Source organism: Peromyscus leucopus, chromosome 14 (assembly GCF_004664715.2).
Source record: "Peromyscus leucopus breed LL Stock chromosome 14, UCI_PerLeu_2.1, whole genome shotgun sequence".
Lineage (NCBI taxonomy): Eukaryota > Metazoa > Chordata > Mammalia > Rodentia > Cricetidae > Peromyscus > Peromyscus leucopus.
In genome coordinates this window covers 69,687,527-69,708,284 of record NC_051075.1, presented here as the reverse complement: position 1 = coordinate 69,708,284, position 20,758 = coordinate 69,687,527, and the positions used below count along the sequence as shown (strand labels likewise).

The 20,758-nt window shown below is 40.0% G+C and overlaps 1 protein-coding gene across 4 annotated transcripts in view; it reads left to right on the top strand.

Moving 5' to 3' along the window:
• The window catches only part of Btbd7 (BTB domain containing 7), a 105,867-nt gene that overhangs the window by 29,235 nt on the left and 55,874 nt on the right, over window positions 1–20,758 (top strand). For all 4 annotated transcript variants that reach the window (XM_028888286.2, XM_028888287.2, XM_037210789.1 and 1 more), the window contains exon 2: window positions 19,560–19,747. In XM_028888286.2, the coding sequence (XP_028744119.1) occupies window positions 19,666–19,747 (82 nt within the window). In that variant the 5' untranslated portion in view covers window positions 19,560–19,665. The remainder of the gene's footprint in view (window positions 1–19,559; window positions 19,748–20,758) is intronic.

Sequence of the window (20,758 nt, the reverse complement as noted above, 5' to 3'; positions counted from 1 at the left end):
TATGTCTGTGGAGCCTTCTGGGTTCCTCGTGGCTTTGCCAGCAGGTCTGCATGGAGGATGATTAGGACCATGGGCCTGAGTGCAGGTGTCTGAGATGGTCTGCACTTGGCTGTGCTGGGGGATGGTCTGTATGTCAAGTTGCTCTGATTGGTCAATAAATAAAACCTGATTGGTCGTGGCTAGGCAGGATGTATAGGCGGGACTAACAGAGAGGAGAAATAAAAGAACAGGAAAGCAGAAGGCTGAGGCGGAGAGACACTGCAGCCACGCCATGACCAGCAGCATGTGAAGATGCCGGTAAGCACCAGCCACGTGGCAAGCATAGATTTATGGAAATGGATTAATTTAAGCTATAAGGACAGTTAGCAAGAAGCCTGCCACGGCCATACAGTTTGTAAGCAATATAAGTCTCTGTGTTTACTTGGTTGGGTCTGAGCGGCTGTGGGACTGGCGGGGACAGAGATTTGTCCTGACTGTGGCAAGGCAGGAAAACTCAAGCAACAATGGCGCCAACGTGTTGGCAAAGTTTCTACCTAAAACCTGAGAAAAGATTCTAAAACGGAGCTAAAAACAGCTTCCTAATTGTCTCTCTCAAATGAGCGGCAGCTGCCGGTTTGAGCTACTGGCGGGTTCCTAGCGTGAGAGCCCGGTCTGCAGTATGGCAGGAATGAGGCCTCTGCAAGTGGCACATTAAGCTGCATGGTGGATTTAGCCTTTGATAATACAAAACAAAAAAAGAGGTTTCTGGGCTACACGCTACTTGGATAAAAGCGTAGACCCACTATTTCTGAGACTTGATGGCTCCAGAGCTGGCGGAAAACGTACTACCGCCATGTTGGGAAGCTGAAGGGGGCGGAGCCAGCAGCCACAGAGCTGTTTCAGGCTTAGAAGGCTGCAGTTTAAAGCAATAAGTTTGCAATACGACTGATTCAGATGAAACCGTTTATAATGCATGTAAAAATGTACGTAGGCTTAAAAGAAAAAAATATACCGTTATATAAACAATAGTATCTAAAAATAAAGTGTTTAAAAAAACAGTACAGGTAATAAGCCACATAAAGATGGCTACCACACAGAGAATCTGGATTATGTTCTCTTTGATATTTGTAACTGAAGAAAAATATTTGATTGCAAAAGCTGTTGAGTTATGCCAAAATGTATATTTTAAAGGTACCTTCACTTCAAAATTTGGATTTAAGGATATGTTGCTTTGGAAAAGAGATTCTGCTTTTGTTTCCACAGAAAGCCAGAGGCTGTGGATTTGTTCCAGATTAAGATACATCAGGTTTGACCAGCCAAGACCACCTGAAAGGTCTCCGATGACACCATGGCCCAGATGATCCAACATCCAAAATTGTTTCAAGGCAACTGGCTCAGACGATACAGCCTCACGGACTACTCCATGATCCTTAAAGTTTCTTTGTGTCCCCATAAGATACAGCGCCCCCCTCCAGCAGGAAGTAGTAAGAGAAGCTACGCCCAAATTCCCAAATATACCAAGCTGGCTTTGGAGATGTATAAAAGTTAAAACCTTCCTTTTTAAAAAAAAGAAAAGGGGCCGGGCGGTGGTGGCGCACGCCTTTAATCCCAGCACTCGGGAGGCAGAGGCAGGCGGATCTCTGTGAGTTCAAGGCCAGCCTGGGCTACCAAGTGAGTTCAAGGAAAGGCGCAAAGCTACACAGAGAAACCCTGTCTCGAAAAAAACAAAACAAAACAAAACAAAAAAAAAAAAAAAGAAAGGGGAAGTGCTGTGGGATGTTCTGTATGTCCTGTGGGAGCCCTTCTTGGGTTCCTCGTGGCTTTGCCCAGCAGGTCTGCATGGAGGATGATTAGTACCATGGGCCTGAATGCAGGTGTCTGAGATGGTCTGCACTTGGCTGTGCTGGGGATGGTCTGTATGTCAAGTTGCTCTGATTGGTCAATAAATAAAACCTGATTGGTCGTGGCTAGGCAGGATGTATAGGCGGGACTAACAGAGAGGAGAAATAAAAGAACAGGAAAGCAGAAGGCTGAGGCGGAGAGACACTGCAGCCACCGCATGACAGCAATGTGAAGTGCCGTAAGCCACCAGCCACGTGGCAAGGCATAGATTTATGGAAATGATTAATTTAAGTATAAGGACAGTTAGCAAAAGCTGATGGCCATACAGTTTATAAGTGATATAAGCGTCTGAGTGATTATTTTATAAGTGGATTGTGGGACTGCGGGGGCTTGGGGAACCTGGTGAGAAGCCTTCCAGCAACAGTATATTTTAAATGTTTTAAAGTATGTTTCACTGGCCACCTTTAGAAGACAATGAAAAACTAGTTTGTCACTGATTGTTTTCAAACTTAGTAAGCACAGACAAAAAATATTCTGCCCCTTCTATGCAAATTGTAGAACTGACCAATTGACAAGTTCTACAGAATTCTCCCAGCTAATGATTAAAGGTCACCATTTTGCAAACCCTAACAAATTAATGACTTTAGTTAGTGATTACTGGTGACTATTAAAGATTGAGAATTAAGATTGAGAGTAGAAATTTTCTACCAACTGTGTGAAGTACATTCCATGGTTGTTATACTTTGCTTTCTGTTGCTGTGATAAACACCCTAAATAAAAGCAACTTGGGGAGGAAAGGAGTGATTTCGTCCTACAGCCTACATTCTATCATTAAGAGAAGCCAGGGCAGGAAGGAACTCAAGGTGGAAGAATCTAAAGCAGAGAGCACCCAAGGAACATTGCTTACTGCCTTGATTCCCTGCCTGCTTAGGCTTCCCCATATCAATCTGCAATCAAAAAAAAAAAAAAAGCCCACAAGCCCAACTGATGAAGGCAATTTCTCAGTTGAAATTCCCTATTCCCAAGTATGTCGAGGTTTATAGGTTTATATCAAGTTGACAAAAACTAACTATGACAATTACCCATGAGGCAGTCTTGGCTAAATAAATACACACGTATGTTCATACAGTAATAAGATAACTGAGTGGGTAAAGAACTTGCCCACACAAGCTTAATGACTTGAGTTCAGATCCTGGTAGCACAAGCATTTCTAATCCCAGTATGCCCCTCCTGGGAGGTGGGAGATGGAGACAAGAGAATACATGTTGGAAGCTTGCAGGGCAGCTAGCCTAGCTTACACAACAAAACAAAGACTTTGTCTTAAATAAGGTGGAAGGGGAAGACCAATACCAAGGCTGTCTGTCTTATACATGTGTGTTTTGGCATGCCTGTGCCCACACTCACTCTCACACACATAAACACAAACACAAGAATGCTGCTGAATCTGACCACATCTCTAGATATGTCAGCTCATTGCAAAAGAAGCCAGAGGACCTTTCTATTAAATCTCACTAAAGTGATTTATTTGGCAAAATCCAAACTGAGACACTGTCAGATAACTTTATTTCTTAATAAACATCAGAAAATTACATGGAGGAAGTGGAGACACAGAAGAAGAGACACTTGAAGAAAATTTGAGGTTCATGGTCATCATTCCACTCAGTACGTGGACCATATTTAGACCCTGATTCAAATTTAAGAATAGTAAGGGGAAAAACATATTGTCTGTGAAGTTCTTAATAAGGAATCACTGTTAGTTGATGATACTGTAGTTGTTTTATATCTTTCCTTTTAGAGATTATATATACAGAATTTACAAATGAAACAATGTTCTACCTGAGAGCGTGTTGAAATATTTCAGGATTGGAGGGGCGACAGTTCTGTTAGAGTTGATATGAAATTGCTACAATTCAATTAATTTTGAAATTTACTGATGGACCTAGTGTTTCCACTTTTGTGTATATTTGTACAAATCCTTTCTATAGAAATGCAAAAATATCCCCTGGAAAGAGGGACTGAGAATTGTCTTCTGTATCTGAATGCTAAGAGATGTGATATTTATGGTATGTTAATCCATAGTCAGGAAACGTCACCATTCATGGATGATTCAGAGTACTAGAAAGATTGTAATCAGTACATTTGGGATTGCAGAGATAGCTCAGTGGGTAAACTGCTTGCCTTGCAAGCTTGGGAACCTGAAATTTGGATCCCTAGAACCCACATAAAAAGTTGGATGTGAAAAAAAAAAAAAATTTAAAAAAAAAAAGGGCGGTGGTGGCGCACGCCTTTGGTCCCAGCGCTCGGGAGGCAGAGGCAGGAAGATCTCTGTGAGTTTGAGGCCAGCCTGGGCTACCAAGTGAGTTCCAGGAAAGGCGCAAAGCTACACAGAGAAACCCTGTCTCGAAAAACCAAAAAAAAAAAAAAAAAAGCTGGATGTGATGGTTTGCCTTTTCAATCCCATGGATGGTGAGATAGAAGGCAGAGACAGGTGGATACCTGGAACCCACTCACTGGCCAGCCATCCAAGCCTTCTTGGTGAAGTTCTGGGCCTATGAAAAACCTTGTCTCAAATAAAAGGTGGAAGGCACTAAGATATGATACCTGAGATTGACCTCTAGTCTCCATACACACGTATGCACACATGTCTGCACACCACCCACACAAACACACCAAGATCAGTCCATTTAACCTCGAGTGAGTAATAAAATACAAACTTCAGCATCATAAAAATAGAAGACTAAAAATAACAATGTGTTGGATGTGGAAAGCATAAGACACAGCATTACCCTTCAGAAAGACTGTTTGGAATGAAGACTTTTGAGGTGCCTTCCTGTTAGGAGGGGATGCACACAAGATTAGAATTACTATACCTGGCATCTAGTCTTGGCTTTCCCATTTTACTCCCTTTAACTTTGAGTAAGATAGTTGTAATATATCTTTTTAATTGTCAGCTTGACACAATCTCAAATGACCTTGGAAGAGGGTCTCAGTGAGAGACTGTCTAGATCAAATTGGCCTGTGGGCATGTCTGTGAGGTATTATCTTGATTGTAGTAATTGATGTGGAAATACCTAGCCTAAAAGTGGGCGATGTATCATTTCCTGGGTTTGGGTCCTGAATTGTATAAGAACAAAGGAAGCAAGCTGAGCAATAAGTGTGCATTTTCTTTCTGTCTTGACTGAATATAAGCAGCTGTTTCAAGTTCCTGCCTTAATTTCCCAACAATGATGAAACTGTATCCAGAATAGTAAACCAGATAGGTCCTTTCTCCCTTAAAGATGCTCTTGTCAAGATATATCACAGCAACAAAATCAACACTAGAGTAATAAATAGTTTAACCTCCACCTTAACATGTTCATTCAGAGAATGAAAAATGGTGCCTGTGTTAGGAATGTCTTACATCATCAGTGGGTGCTGCTGTGGGATGTTCTGTATGTCCTGTGGGAGCCCTTCTTGGGTTCTTTGTGGCGTTACCCAGCAGTCGCATAGAGGATGATTAGGACCATGGGCCTGAGTGCAGGTGTCTGAGATGGTCTGCACTTGGCTGTGCTGGGGGATTGTCTGTATGTCAAGTTGTTCTGATTGATCAATAAATAAAACCTGATCGGCTGTGGCTAGGCAGGAAGGATAGCCGGGACTAACAGAGAGGAGAAATAAAAGGACAGGAAGGCAGAAGGACTGCCTGCCAGATGCCGCCATGACCAGCAGCATGTGAAGATGCTGGTAGCCACTGCAGTGGCAAGGTATAGATTTATGGAAATGGACTAATTTAAGCTATAAGCACAGTTAGCAAGAAGCCTGCCACGGCCATATAGTTTGTATGCAATATAAGTCTCTGTGTTTACTTGGTTGGGTCTGAGCGGCTGTGGGACTGGCGGGTGACAAAGATTTGTCCTGACTGTGGACAAGGCAGGAAAACTCTAGCAACAGGGTGCTGCATGGTCACACAATCGCTGCCTTAAAAAGCTGGACACGGACCCCCACACTCTCTCTTTCTCTGTTCTCTCTGTGTGTTCTCTCTGCTCCCACCATCTTCCTTTCTGTCCAGGCCTGGCTCTCCCTCCTATCCCCTCTTTCTTTCTAATAAAACTCTTTATAACTTTGGTAGTCGTGACTGTGACCCGTGACTTTTCTGCTGGTAACCAGCGCCGCCACCAGTGCTGTTTATCATAACCATCAGCCTGTTCTGTCTACATGGAGAACTTGTTTTGAAAAGTAAATGCTTTAGTGCGTGAAAACGCTCTTTGAAAATTCCGCATCCCTATTCTGTTGTGTAATAATCCCATTACAATCATGAAAAGAAATTTTAAGTTGGAGAGAATGTTTTTTTAAAAAAAACATGAATCTTTCTTTTCTATGTGGCATAAAATACATAATTACTATTCTAACCAGTTTTAAGTATATGGTTTATGACATTAATGTTATGCCCAGATCTCGGGGACCCCCAAAAGACCACCACAGAGACTGAATCCCACATGCAAAAGCAAAGAGCCTTTATTTCAAGCTCCGGGGCTTAGTCCCTCTATCTGTCCGACGCAATGGTGAGAGGCAGAGAGCCCTGAGCTCAGGTGGAGCAGAGTTTTTAATCATAGCAGAGGTTGGGGTGAGGGGATTTCCAGGGTTCAGGATTCTGATTGGTTGACAATTATCTAGGGGTATCTGTATAACAAAAATAGGTGTGTTCTAGACTCAGGGACATCTGGACACCTGATCTAATGGTTGGAATGTTTGGGATGTCAGGTACTTCCTCATCCGTGGGTGGATCCCTGGCTGGTATCAGCTTAAGGCTTTTCCTGGATCTGGGTGTTGCCTGCCAGTAAGCCTGCCACAGAAGCTGTGTCTAGGCTCCTAAGCCTGTCGTGGCTGCTGTGTGGTCAAGCTGTTTTGGGGCCCCTCCACAATTAAATAACTCTGATAGTTGTGCAAACATTACCACCATCCGTCTCGAAAGCACCCTCATTTTCTACAAATGAAAGTCTGCTCATTAAACCCTAGCTTCACAACCTCTGGCAACCACTATTCTAGTTTCTGTCTTTGAATTTTATTATGCTTCATCTAAGTATAATCATGCCCTGTTTGTCCTTTTGTGATGAGTTTATTTCACTTACCACAATGCTTTCATTTTATCAATGCTTTAGTATGGGTCAGAATTGCGTTTTTAAAAATTAATTGAGGGTTGGGGATTTAGCTCAGTGGTAGAGCCCTTGCTAGGCCCTGGGTTTGGTCCTCAGCTCCGGGGAGTGGGGGTTGGGGTGGGGATAATATTTGAAAAAGCTTAGTGCAGCCAGGTGTGGTAGCACACACTTTTGATCTCAGTACTTGGGAAGTAGATCTATGTGAGTTCAAGACCAGCCTTGTCTACATAGTAAGTTTCATGCCATCCAATGCTACATAATGAGACCCTTTCTCAAAAAAAAAAGGGGGGGGGGAAGAAAAGGAAAAGAAAAAACATGAATTTCTGAGGATTGAGCCCAAGGCCTCACACAAATGAGATGAGCACTTAGCTCTATCACAAGACTTTTCATTACATAAAAAGTATTTTATGTATGTATCACATTTTGTCTCTCCATTCACTCATTACTGGACACTTGAGTTGCTTTCACCCTTGGCTGTTATGAAGAGTGTTGCTGTGCACACAGGAACATAAAAAGCTGTTGAGTCCCTGCTGTCACTTTTTCTTAAAGTAGATTCTCACATAATTCTATGTTTAATACTTGAGGAAGCCATGCTTTTAAAACTAATGGTCACTTATGTATTTGAAACATCTAGCAGTCACAGTTGATGCTGTTTGTGCACTGATCCATGAGTCCTTTCTTTTCCTGAAAATGTTTTTCTAAGAGGCTTAAGACTGTGAACAAGGAATATGGTTCCCAAGAAACAATTTTGGGCCCCACATACCTTTAATCCCAGCACTTGGGAGGAAGAGCCAGGTGGATCTCTGTGAGTTCAAGGCCAGCCTGGTCTAAAAAGTGAGTTCCAGGAAAGGCGCCAAAGCTACACAGAGAAACCGTGTCTCGAAAAAAGAAAGGAAGGAAGGAAGGAAGGAAGGAAGGAAGGAAGGAAGGAAGGAAGGAAGGAAGGAAGGAAGGAAGGAAACAATTTTGGAGCTGCAAAGACTAACTCGTGATTACCTGTCAGTACGTCTTTTAAAAACTTATTTCAATCAGTTGTTTTCAAGACTAAGTGAAGGAATGGCCCTCATGGAATTTATATTATAGTACATGGAACAATTAGGAAGAAAAAAAGTTTATGATAATATTTCTTTTTTTTTTGTTTTGTTTTGTTTTTTTGGTTTTTTTTTTTTGGTTTTTCGAGACAGGGTTTCTCCGTGTAGCTTTGCGCCTTTCCTGGAACTCACTTGGTAGCCCAGGCTGGCCTCGAACTCACAGAGATCCGCCTGTCTCTGCCTCCCGAGTGCTGGGATTAAAGGCGTGCGCCACCACCTCCCGGCTTATGATAATATTTCAAGTGAAGAAAAATAAATTGAAAAGAAAGGATAGGTTATGATGGGATGGAGTGTTATTTTATAGGACTAATAAATTAGCCTTCTCTGAGAAAGTGGCATTTTAGCAAAACTTTTACGAACTGGTGGAAAAGTGTTCCAGACAAAGGGAATTTGGTAAGACTGGTAAATGCTCTTTTGGGAGACATGTTGGTAATCAAATGGCTGTTTCAGCCAGTCTCCAGTCCCATATGAAGAGGCCAGTAAGAAAAATAAACCACAAGAAAATTGAAGATAGGTGGTGAGGAGTGAGATGCTGCAAGGTATGTTGTTTTGCTCTGGGTGTTATTTCTTAGCATATGGACATATGTAGTACACCCAAAGGTATATTATCTTCTGTTCAGAGAAGGCAGAAATGAGACAACTAATGAAGAGAATCTAGGTTTCCAAAAGTGATCTATAAAAACCTTATCTGATAAAATAACTATAATAGCCAACATAAGTGACTGATATTGAACATGAAATTAATACAAGCATTGTGCAGGCACATACAGATCTCATAACAGCTTGTGTTTCACTGGGTGATGTACTAAAATGCAGTTATGTCAGAAATGGCCTTGAGTTTCAAGAAATGAATACCATTGCATCTTCTGTTTTTACAATATTGATTATTTATGAATAAATAGTCAAAAGTAAATGTTATCCTGTGAGAATACTATGTTAAATTTGTTTACCTTTAGAAACTGAAACATTAATATTGGGAAACTTTAATTTTTTTGAGATAGGGTTTCCCTTCATAGCTCAGACTAGTCTTGACCTCACAGTTTTCTGGTCTTGCTCTCCACCCAAGACATGGGATTACTTGTATCTGCCACAATGTTCAGCTTCCCACTCACTGTATCTGCTATAACAAGTAGTTAGTGTAAGAGCAGTGAGGGAGAGGAAAAACTTAAAGATAGTTCCAATAATGCTAATGAAGTTAAGAATTTTATCTGGAACTGGAGAGATGGCCCGGTGGATAAGAACACTTACTGCTCTTGCAGAAAACTTAGGTTCAGTTCCAGTACCCATGTGGTAGCTCATAACCATCCTTAACTCAACTTCCAGGAGATTCACTACCCTTTTCTGACCTCTTTGGGCACCAGGCATGCATGTGGTTCACAAGCATATACACAGGCAAGACACACATACACATAAAAATAAGTAAGCTTTTAAAAAAAAAAAAAAAAAAAAAGAATTCCCTATGTTTCCACCTCTTACTTTTCCTAACAAGCCTTATTAGTATCTCTGCCAGAGGCTCTTTTAATACTTGAAGTTTCACAAAAGTGGTCACCATCCACCCCATAAATACTAGAACCACTATACACAAGATTTATTCTAACTGTTAACTTCAGAGGGAAAAAGAAACTTAAGAATGACTCTTCATTTGTTATGTAAAACATTCTGTAGATAACTGGTGCTCTGGTGGACAGACGCTCAGGATCCTGGAATGGCCGTTATTAAGCAAGCTATTGTATAGAAGTTGCAGTTCCTTTTTACTGGGAACTTAAGTAATAACCTCTCACCCCATGTTTATTTGGGTTCTCTTAACTTCAATATGTGAGTAAAAATTGAGTTTTAGTGCAGAATTATATCCAACTCTTAATCATTATCACATTCCCATTTCAAATGCCATTCACATGACTATTCCCTTTATGATCCATCAGCTTGGAATTTGAACTGTCCTAATGGTGACTGCCCAGGCACTTTTGAATATCTGTCTTTGTGTTTCTGTTTTCTTCCCTGTCTTATGCCATAATCTCAAACTTACTCTCAGGTTTACCTGCCAAGCTTGTTTGTTTAGAGACAGGGTCTCACTATATTGCCCTGGCTATCTTGGAACTCACTCTGTAGACCAGGCTGTCCTCAGAGATCTGCCTGCCTCTGACTCCCAAGTGCTAGGATTAAAGGCAGGCGTCACCACTCTCTGCTGTGGTGCTGTTGTTTTGTCTGTTTGTTCGCTTTAAAGACAGAGTAGTCACTATGTAGTCCTGGCTAGCCTGGAACTACTATTTATACCAGCCTATACCCTTATATTTTTAATAGTTATTAGCAATTTGCTGTCAGAAAATCTGAATACCTAGTTTATGAGAATTTTTTTTTCACTTAAATTAAGTTCTTTTCAGTGTTTTCTCTGAGGTCAGCTGCATTTCTTCCTGAAATCTTTTATAAGTTCACATGTGAACTCAGACTTCTCACTTCTCTAAGTCATCTGGAGCTATTTTCTGTGCATTACTAAGCCAGCAGTAAAAATCACTGTCCTTTAACTAGAACAAAGATTTTATTTGTTGAGGCAAATATATGACTTGCCCAAAGACAGTCTGTCATAAACAAAAGTTACTTATGACATCATTACCTTATATGACAGTTATTCAATAAGCTCTACAAGCTATCTTGCAGGGCTTCATATTTGTTTTTCACTCTCTGCTTATAGCTCTTTTTTCTTTTCTTCAGGAAACTCCCTGCTCCTTCCAGAGTCATTTCAGTATGGGGAATATAACTAGTAGGAAAGGCCAACACAGGATTTGATATTGGGGGTAACTGGACCAAGGCCACTCCTGCAGTGGCTACTGTAGGCAGCGCTATTCTGACTCAGACTGTCAAAGATGACAATAAGGAGGCTAAACAAGCAATGTATGGGGCCAACTTTTACACTCTACCTACTTCCTATCACTCAATTCAGTAGAATTTCATTCTGAGGTTGTAGGTCTAGATGAATTATTTTGAATGTAAACTCTGAGTAAAGCTTCCCAGATCTTTACGTGCAGCTAAGTCCACTTTTCACCTTCTGGGAATTAGTCTCCAGCTTTAAATGCTGAATAAAGTGAACTTTTTGAGACTACTTCAACATCTTCAACATACATTTCATCCTTTCCACATCCATGGTGCAAATTAAATGATCCCTCCAATGACATTCCTCTTATGCTAGGCTGCTGTTGTAGTTTTCCAGCAGCACTATATATTTGCTTAATTCTTCAAACAACCTTGTGTGTAAGTGATACTGTGTAACTTAAAGTTTCTCCGGTCCTACCCAGCCCGTGGTCAGTCAGGACGAATCTTTCCCACCTGTGTCCCACAGCTGCTTGGTCCCAAGTAAACACACAGAGACTTATATTATTTACAAACTGTATGGCCTATGGGTCAGGCTTGTTGTTAGCTAGCTCTTATAACTTAACACAACCAATTTCTGTTAATCTATATGTTGCCATGTGGCTGTGGCGTTACCAGTCTGCTGGCATCTTGTTGCTTCTTGGTCGGTGGGCTGGGTTTCCTTTCTTCTCCTGTCTCTTTCATTCGGATGTCCCTCCTAACCTTATTCTGCCTCACTATTGGCCAAACAGCTTTATTTATCAACCAATCAGCAATACATATTCACAGTATACAGAAAGACATCCCACAGCACTTCCCCTTTTCTGTCTAATCAAAAAGGAAGGTTTTAACTTTAACATAGTAAAATTACATATAATAAAACAGTTATCAAGCAAGAATTACAGTTACAGTATCTAATCTATTTGTACTTGGCAAAATTAAAACATTCTATCATCCGTCTTATATTTGTGAGTCCAAAGTTTTATATCTAATCTATCTTTTATCACAACTAAGGAAAATTATAACTATCTAGTCTTCGGCTACATCAAAGACCCCAGAAGGATACAATATTACCTATGTAAACAGGAAGTACATGGCAAGCAACTTCCATAATTCTAGAAATAACAGATACCTAGCTGCCTGGACAGTCATCCAAAGTTCCTCTGTAATGTTGGGGCATCTGTCTTCAGCCTCCAGGCCTAGACTTTCTGGCATAAGATAAGTTTGATTATCATAGATGGCTATTAACGTGTCTTTCTTAATGTTTTACAACTTAAATGAATTGCATAAACATAATACCTTAAACAAGGGTAGAAATATACAGTATAACAAAATTAACTTTAAATTTGTATCAATAAACTAAAATCCATAGCAATGTAAAACATTTCAAACAAGTTGTTGCTCTTTAAAAATAGATTTAATAATCTACCCTTTTTTCCTATCATTTTTTATATCATATTCCCCCATTTGTTCTTTCAGAAAGAGATTGACTATGACAAAGCCCCTAAACAAAGACAAACATCCATAATCCATTTTTTTTTTTAGGGGCAGGGGAATGTGGGCATAATTCTTTAGGCTACTTTCTGCTGATTAGGGGCACTGTTAATCTTATGGAGATCCTGAGAAAATTAAGAATTATAGTTAAATATTGGCTGTAGTAATCTGTGAGGCTGGATCATCTCAGTCAGTTTCTCTGAAGCTGTTTTGGATTTTGGATCATCTGGGCCATGGCTATCATCATAGACCTTTCAGGGGGTCTCTTGGTTGATCAAACCATATTAGTCTGGAAGCAATCCACAGGATCTCATCTTCTGTGGAAACAAAAGCAGAACCTCTTTTTCAAAGCAACATATCCTTAGACATAAATTTTGAAGTCAAGATACCTTTAAAATATACATAATGGTTTAACTTGGTAACCCCTATGATTCTCTGCAGTTAAAAATCCCTAAAACAACATAGTAATATGTAGTATCCAGATTCTTTGTGTAATTTCCATCTTTATGTGGCTTAACTTTCATATTATTCTTTTTTTGGGGGGGGTGTCTTTGTTTTGTTTTGTTTTTGTTTTTTGAGACAAGGTTTCTCTGTGTAGTTTTGGTGCCTGTCCTGGATCTTGCTCTGTAGACCAGGCTGGCCTCAAACTCACAAAGATCTGCCTGGCTCTGCCTCCTGAGTGCTGGGATTAAAGGCATGCACCACCACCTCCTGGCTTTATATATTCTTATTGTCTCTTTAAAAACTTTATTTTTTAAAACTACTTATTTCTTTATATAATTGTCTATATTCCTTTTCCTCTCTCTTCCAAGCCTATGTACATTTTTACACACACTGTAAACCTTATTCCATCTGAATCTGCCTTATTGTGAATCTGTAATCATTTTTTGACCATTGATTTAAACTGCAATGTGACTGGGACTGAAGTGGCAGCCCTGGCTGCTGGCTCCACCATCCTCAGCTTCCTAACATGGTGGAGGTATGTTTACCACTGGTTCTGGGTGTGCCATGCTCACCACCAACTCTGGGAAGCCTTCTGGGAAGTGGGTCTATGCCTCCGTCCAGCAGCATGTAGCTCAGAAGCCTTTTTTTTTTTGTCTGTACTAGCAAACGCTAAATCTACCATGCAGTATGCTGCATAGCTTGGAGACACCTCTGTGTACCACAGCAGGAATCTGCCATGCTGTAGATCAAGCCCACAGGCCACAGAGTCTCTGTATCACGGCTTGCCTGAGAGATACAATTCAGAAGCTGTTTTTAGCTCCATTTTAGAATCTTTTTTTCAAAGCTTTCTCAGGATTTGGGTGGAAATTCTTGCTACCACATCTGGGTGCCAAATGTAGCCAGAAGTTTCTCTGGTCCTGCCTGGCCCTGCAGTTGGGGTGAATCTTTCCCACCCGTGACCTGCAGCTACTTGGTCCCAAGTAAACACACATAGGCTTATATTATTTACAAACTGTATGACCTGTGGGTCAGGCTTGTTGTTAGCTAGCTCTTATAAATTAATTCAGCCTAACCCTTAATCTATATGTTGCCACATGGCTGTGGTGTTACCAGTCTGCTGGCATTTTGTTGCTCCTTGGGCAGTGGGCTGGTGTCTCCTCTCCCTCTCCTTTCTTCTCCCGTCTCTTCAGTTTGAATGTCCCACCTAACCTTATTCTGCCTTGCCCTTGGCCAAACAACTTTAATTTTCAACTAATCAGAGCAACATATTCGTAGCATACAGAAAGACATCCCACAGCAATATTGTCATTATTTTTGAAGGAAGACTGGGTCCTTATTGTTAACACTTTTCTGAACAAGACTTCTCTAATAAGTCCTCCAGCATTAATGTCTTCTACCTTTAGGCCATCTAGTAATCCTTATAAAACACAAATGTGTCCGGCAGTGGTGGTGCATACCTTTGATTACAACAATTGGGAGGCAGAAACACACAGATCTCTATGAGTTCAATGTCAACCTGGTATACAGAGTGAATTCCAGGCCACCCAGGAATACAGAGAAACCCTTTCTGGAAAAACAAAAACAAAACAAAACAAAAAAACCACAAATGTAATGGTACAGCTTTCTTCCTAATCTGTGCTTCAGTAGTTAGCCTGTTGTGTTGTGGGTAAAAGCTTTAAACCATATACTATTTGAGGCTGGCTCTGATCTAATTCTTACCCATATTGTAATGTGTACTCCTTAGGACTTAGTCTTAGACAATATCTATCAACAGTCATAGTAATAACTAATATTTATTAATTTCAAGATTTCATACCCACTTTGGGTTCTGTGGAAGATAATAAGGATTCTTAGATGAATGAAAGAGTACCTATCAATGAATTTACAGTTTGGTGGAAATATAAATAATTATTCAGTTATGCCATGGTTTTAAGCCATAAATGAAATAGGATTATGAAAACTGGGAGTGGAGCTGATTGGGACAGGAGCTGTCACTGTTTGTGTATCATATTTCTTCTACCCTGAATGACTTTTCTTAAAAAAAAAAAAGTTGACACATTCCTATTAATTCTTGAACCCAGATGATGTATGGATGAGTAAGTAGATGGATAGATAAGCATAAAACAACTGCTATTATACTGACTAGGAACATGAAATTCTGCTATGGTCTGTCTAGTTATGCCTTTCGTATTGTTTTAAGTGGAGGGTGTGTGTGTGCACACGCGCGCAAGTGCCTGAAGAGTCCCTGGAGCTGCAGTTATAGGTGGATGTGAAGTACATGAGTAGTGGGAACTGAACGCATGTTCTTTGTATGCGCTAACTGCTAGGCCATCTCCCCAACCCCTTTCTGGTTGTTCTTAAAATGTTTCCTAGTATAGAGCTGAAGGTTTGGAGGTAAAAATAGAAATTCTGGCTCTTTCATTCTATTGACATTGTGCAAATTATTGACCTCTTAGTCTGATAAGTAAAAAAATTACTAGGAGAATGAAATGAGCAAATACCTATGTAAACTTGAAAACTATAGTTTGACAGAGAGTAAATCTTTGATAAATATGAGTTGTTATATTTATAAATATGAGGTAAAACATGGTAGTAGAAGGATGCAAAGAATTTTAAATTAAGGTTATTAGTTTGTTTTTAGGGAATGGGTTTCCTTTCTCTTTTAATCTCTATTTCTAGCTGGTCTGGAAATGTGAGATTTGGCTGTGGAGTAAACATTTATTCTTGGATTGGTCAGATGTGAGTTATGCATGTTCTGGTATTCTGTCTGGTTTGTACCCCTTTATCTTTAAGCATCCTGGATTAAGTGATATATATTGTATGATCAGCTTCAGTTTGACAGAAGTTTCACTGTAGTTTTACATTTCTCTTTCCCTGTGAATTGCTTTTCATATTCACATTTGTTCTGTATCTCCATGCTTCTATCCCTAATAGCCAAACTAAGGGGAAACATGTTTGAAATTCAAAGTCCAGCCAGGCAGCGGTGGCACACACCTTTAATCCCAGCACTGGGAGGCAGTGGCAAGTGGATCTCTGTGAGTTCAAAGCCAGCCTGGGCTACAGAGTGAGTTCCAGGACAGGCTCCAAAGCTACACAGAGAAACCCTGTCTCGAAAACTCAAAAAAATTCAAAGACCAAGTGCCCCTTTTTCCTTTTTTTTTTTTTTTTTTTTTTTTTTCTCCATAGGCTAACATTTAATATAGAAATGAATCTCTTCTCCATCCTCATTTCCCAAGTTAGTGTCATACTGCTTCACTTTTAGAAACCCTACTTCAGCCTTCTTATTTTACAGGTGCAGAAACTAAGGTCCGTTAAAGTAATGACAGATTACAGCTCCTGGTACCAGGAGCTTCTACTGTCTGTCTTCTGCTAAAAGCCATAAAAAGTATTTTGAGAGCTGCAATCAGCATTTTTTCCCAGGCTGCATTTGGAAGTTCATTTCTTTGGTGATCTGTAGAGCAATAGGGCTCCTTTAGATCATGCTGAATACTCCTCCTCACAGTGTACCTTAACATTTGAAGGAACTGAAAAGTCCTGAGGTAAAGAAACCTCTAGCTTTCTTTAACCCTGCATTTTCCAAATTTGGGGGAGAGTCTTTGGAAATGTTAATTTAGACTTTGGTGGATGATGGGGAAAGAGGAGGTTGGCATATATGTTAACTTTTTTAAATTCTCATTCAGTTGTTTGTTCTTTCTGTGTGAGATTTCCCACCCAGCTGACATGTTTAAAATTCACATTTTTTTATTGGGATTGATCATGTTGAAGGTTAACAGAGGAGTCTCCCCAAAATGGTGACTTTAGAAAAGGAACTTAGCAGCTCTCTTGGCTCGCTGTGTCTGTCATCTGGGCCTCTCCAGTCCCGAAAGTCCTCTACCCTTTCCTGCCACACCAGCCAGAAATTGGATTTTACCCTGTTGGCTGGAGAAGATATTTCCAAGGCTTGCCTGGAAAGAAAACAATCCCTGGGCTATTGAAATTCTGATTAATTCTCATTTCCAGAATCTAAAGGCAGCAAAGTAGATTAAGAAATAAGTAATAGCCGGGCATTGGTGGTGCATGCCTTTAATCCCAGCACTTGGGAGGCAGAGCCAGGCGGATCTCTGTGAGTTCGAGGTCAGCCTGGTCTACAGAGAGAGATCTAGGACAGGCTCCAAAACTACACAGAGAAACCCTGTCTCAAAAAAATAAAAATAAAATAAGTAATAGGTACTGTGTACCATTTGGCATAGGTTGTTGGTTGCCTGAAAAGTGAGGAAATGCTTCCTTCAGAATTTTAAGAAAATTATGGCTTTAGTAGTAAATCTGCAAAGCCAGGATTACTCTGAGGATTTAGGACTGCTTTAGACATGGGGTAGACTTCAGACTATATCTGATTCTGAGTCCTTCACATTCCTTTCCAAGGTTGTTTCAGTTTTGTAGTAGAGCTCCTATAGGAGATAATGAGTTCATATTCAAGGGTGCTTCCATTGATGAGGGCCTCACAGCAGAGACTTTGTCTCTGAATTTCAAAGGTACTTCATTTTGACTTCAAGGTGAAAGTCCTTCTGCCTCTGTTCTTAGGGAAGGAGTGATGGCCATTCATCTTTAGCTCAGCCAGTGACTTTCTTGGTACCTGCTGCATACTCATTTATCCTGCATAACTGATGTTGTATGACCTACAGGTTGCTTTAATTATGTTCATAATAAAATTTAAAATTTTTATAAAGGGGTATTTTTAAAACTTAGTTTATATTAAACAGATTAATGTGACTCATTTACCTATCTATCTATCTATCTATCTATCTATCTATCTATCTATCTATCTATCTATCTATGGGTCAGGGTTTCTGTATGTTCTCTAGCCTGGTCTCAATCCCTTAATTGCTTAAGGGATCCTCCTGTCTCACCTTCTCATCTCAAGTAGCTAGGACCACAGGTGTCCACCACAGAGCCCAGCAGTGTTAGTGTCTTGAGCAAAGCACATCAGATTCTCAGATGAAAATAATTCTCAGATGAAAATAATTCGTGTGTGTGTTAAAAGCAAAAGTAGTGAGTGGACTGTGTCCACTTCGGCTGACACTTGTGTCTGGAAGCTAGTCTCATTTTTCTTGTATTTCAGAATAGTTCATGCCTTTGGTGTGCTTTGTGTTGTGTCCGTGAAGTTTCTCGGTAGTCAGTAGAACGTAAAAATCAAAACAAACAAAAATAGAGCCAACATGACTTCAGGAATGAGTAAAGGAAGCAAGAATCAGTTTTAGCTCCTGAGCAGTACCATGTCATTGCACTCTTAGGAAGTGACTTGTCATTCTCACATCCATCATTATGCCACACTCACAGCTCGTCTTTGAAAGTTTTTGGGTTTCCCAAGTATTTTGGTAGGCTTGATGTTGTATGATGTTTTTATTCAATATATAATTTTTTTAATATATGTATTTCCTTGGCTGGCCTGGAGCTCACTGTGTGGATCAGGCTGGCCTCAAACTCATAGGGACCTACCTGCCTCAACCTCCCACAAACTGGGATTAAAAGTTTGTACCACCACACCTAGCTTTAAATCTAAATCTTTAATGAGTACGAAGAGTGAGGTTAGACCTGTAAATAAGGGTACAACTTTGGTTCATAGGACCTATTTCAGTTCAAAGAATGGTTAAATTGGCTAGCAAATGGGGTTAGAAAGATTATGGCTTGATAGTTAAGAACATGCACAATTCTTCCAGAGTTTGAGTCCCATCACCCATGTCAGGCAGCTCGTAATCTCTTGTAACTCTGGGTCTTGGGGGATCCAATGCCTCTGGCCTCCTCAGGCATCTGAGCTCACATGCGCGCTCGCGCACACACACACACACACACACACACACACACACACACACACACAATTAAAAATAATAAAAATAATTTTTAGAAAATGGCTCATAGAATCTTTAAGCTTCTGTAAAGCTTAAGCTGAAAACTAAGATTTCTTAGACTTACTGATTTTTTTTAAAAAGAACAGTATAAACTTTATTTTTTGTTGTTTTAATTATGGTGTTAGAGATCCAACCCAGGACTTTGTGCATATAGACAAGTACTCTACTACTGAGCTACTAAAAATGGAATGTCACCAAGCATCAAAACTTTAGAAAACATTTGGTTATTCATGTGTATGTATGTGTATCATTTGACTACAGATACTTTACCTAGTATCTGTATCTAGGTAGAATATTCAGCCTTAACTGAATACTGTAACTAGGTTTCCATATAAGTGTTTGTCAGCGTGTGTATGGACATATACATGGTGATGGCATACACCTTTAAGCCCAGGTCTTGGGAGACAGAGGCAAGTGGATCTTTGAGTTCGAGGCCAGCCTGTTCTACAGAGCAAATTTCAGAACAGCTAGGGCTATGCAGAGAAGCCCTGTCTCAAAAAACCAAAATAAATAAATAAAAATTTAAAAATGTATGTGTAGCCTGACAGTATATTATTTATTAAAAAAAACATTTGAGGTAGCTTTTTAGATTTTATTTATTTTTATTTTTATGTGCAGTGTTGTTTTGCCTGCTTGTATGTCTGTGAGAGGTGTTTGACCCTGGAGTTACAGATAGGTGTGAGCTGCCATGTGGGTGCTAGGAATTGAATCTAGGTCTTCTGTGGAGCAGGCAGTGCTCTTAACCGCTGAACCATCTCTCTAGCCCAAGAGCTTTTTTTTTTTTTTTTAATTGTTCGTTTAAGATAATTTAAAACAATAAATAATTTATCTTTGCTTCCATCAAGAAATGGACGAAAAGAGGCTGCTGGATCCAGGGTTGAAGGTTCGTAAAGGCCTCTGGGATTACACTCTGAAGAGCCAGCAGATGGAATGCCGGAGTGACTGAAGAAAATGGGTGCTAATGCATCTAACTATCCTCATTCATGTTCCCCACGGGTAGGGGGAAATTCACAGGCCCAGCAGACTTTCATAGGTAACTTTGCATTTTTAAATTTTATTTTCTGTTGTGACTGTAAATAGAACTGTGTTAACAGTTACCTTTTTAGATGAAAAGAGTGCTGAGCCATAGAAAAAATTATTATAGGCAATGAAAATTCTGCAATATCTAGGTTCCCTGCCCTCACCCCAGTGTTAATCAGGCTTGTTATAAATGCAGCCTTAGTGTGGTTGAAAAGAAAAACATTTTACAATTATAGACAATATTCTTAATTTGCAAACTGCCTCTCATTTCCTAAAAATCCATGAGTGAGCCCTTAAGATAGTCCTTGATTACTAGAAAACCAAAGACATTTTTAAAAATTCAGACAAAATTTTGTTTCTATTTGTTGTTTTCTTCTTTCCTTCGTCCCTCCTTACCTTCCTTTTTATTAAAAAGTGTTACAGAACACTTTAATTTGGTGGAAGTATTCATGACACATATGTAAAAGTCAGGACAATTTGTGAGTCAGTTCTTTCCTAATCCCCATGTGGGTACCAGTAATCAAACTCAGGACATCAGGTTTGGTGGCAAGTGACTTCCCACTGAGCCATCTTTCTGGCACTTTTAAATAGATTTATTTCTTTTATTTTATTTTGTGTATGTGTGGTGTATGCATGGGTGTGCAGGTATCCTTGCTTGTGTGTACACAGGGAGGCAGACATTAACATCAGGTGTCTTTCTCAATTACACTCCACCTTATTTTACTTTTAAGATTTATTTTCTTTTATATGTATGTGTTTGTGCCTGAATATATGTTTGTGTGACAAGTGCCTACAGAGTCCATGAAAGGATGTTGGATCCTCTGGAACTAGAATTACAGGTGGTCATGAGCTGCCTTTTAGTGTTGCTGGGAACCCAACGCAGGACCTCTGTAAGAACAGCAATTCTTTAACCACTGAGCCATATCTCTAGCTCCTCTACTTACAGATGGGTCTGTCACTGAACCTTGAGCTCATGTTTTAGCTATACTAGTTGGCCTGTGGTTCCCTAGGATCTGCTTGTCTC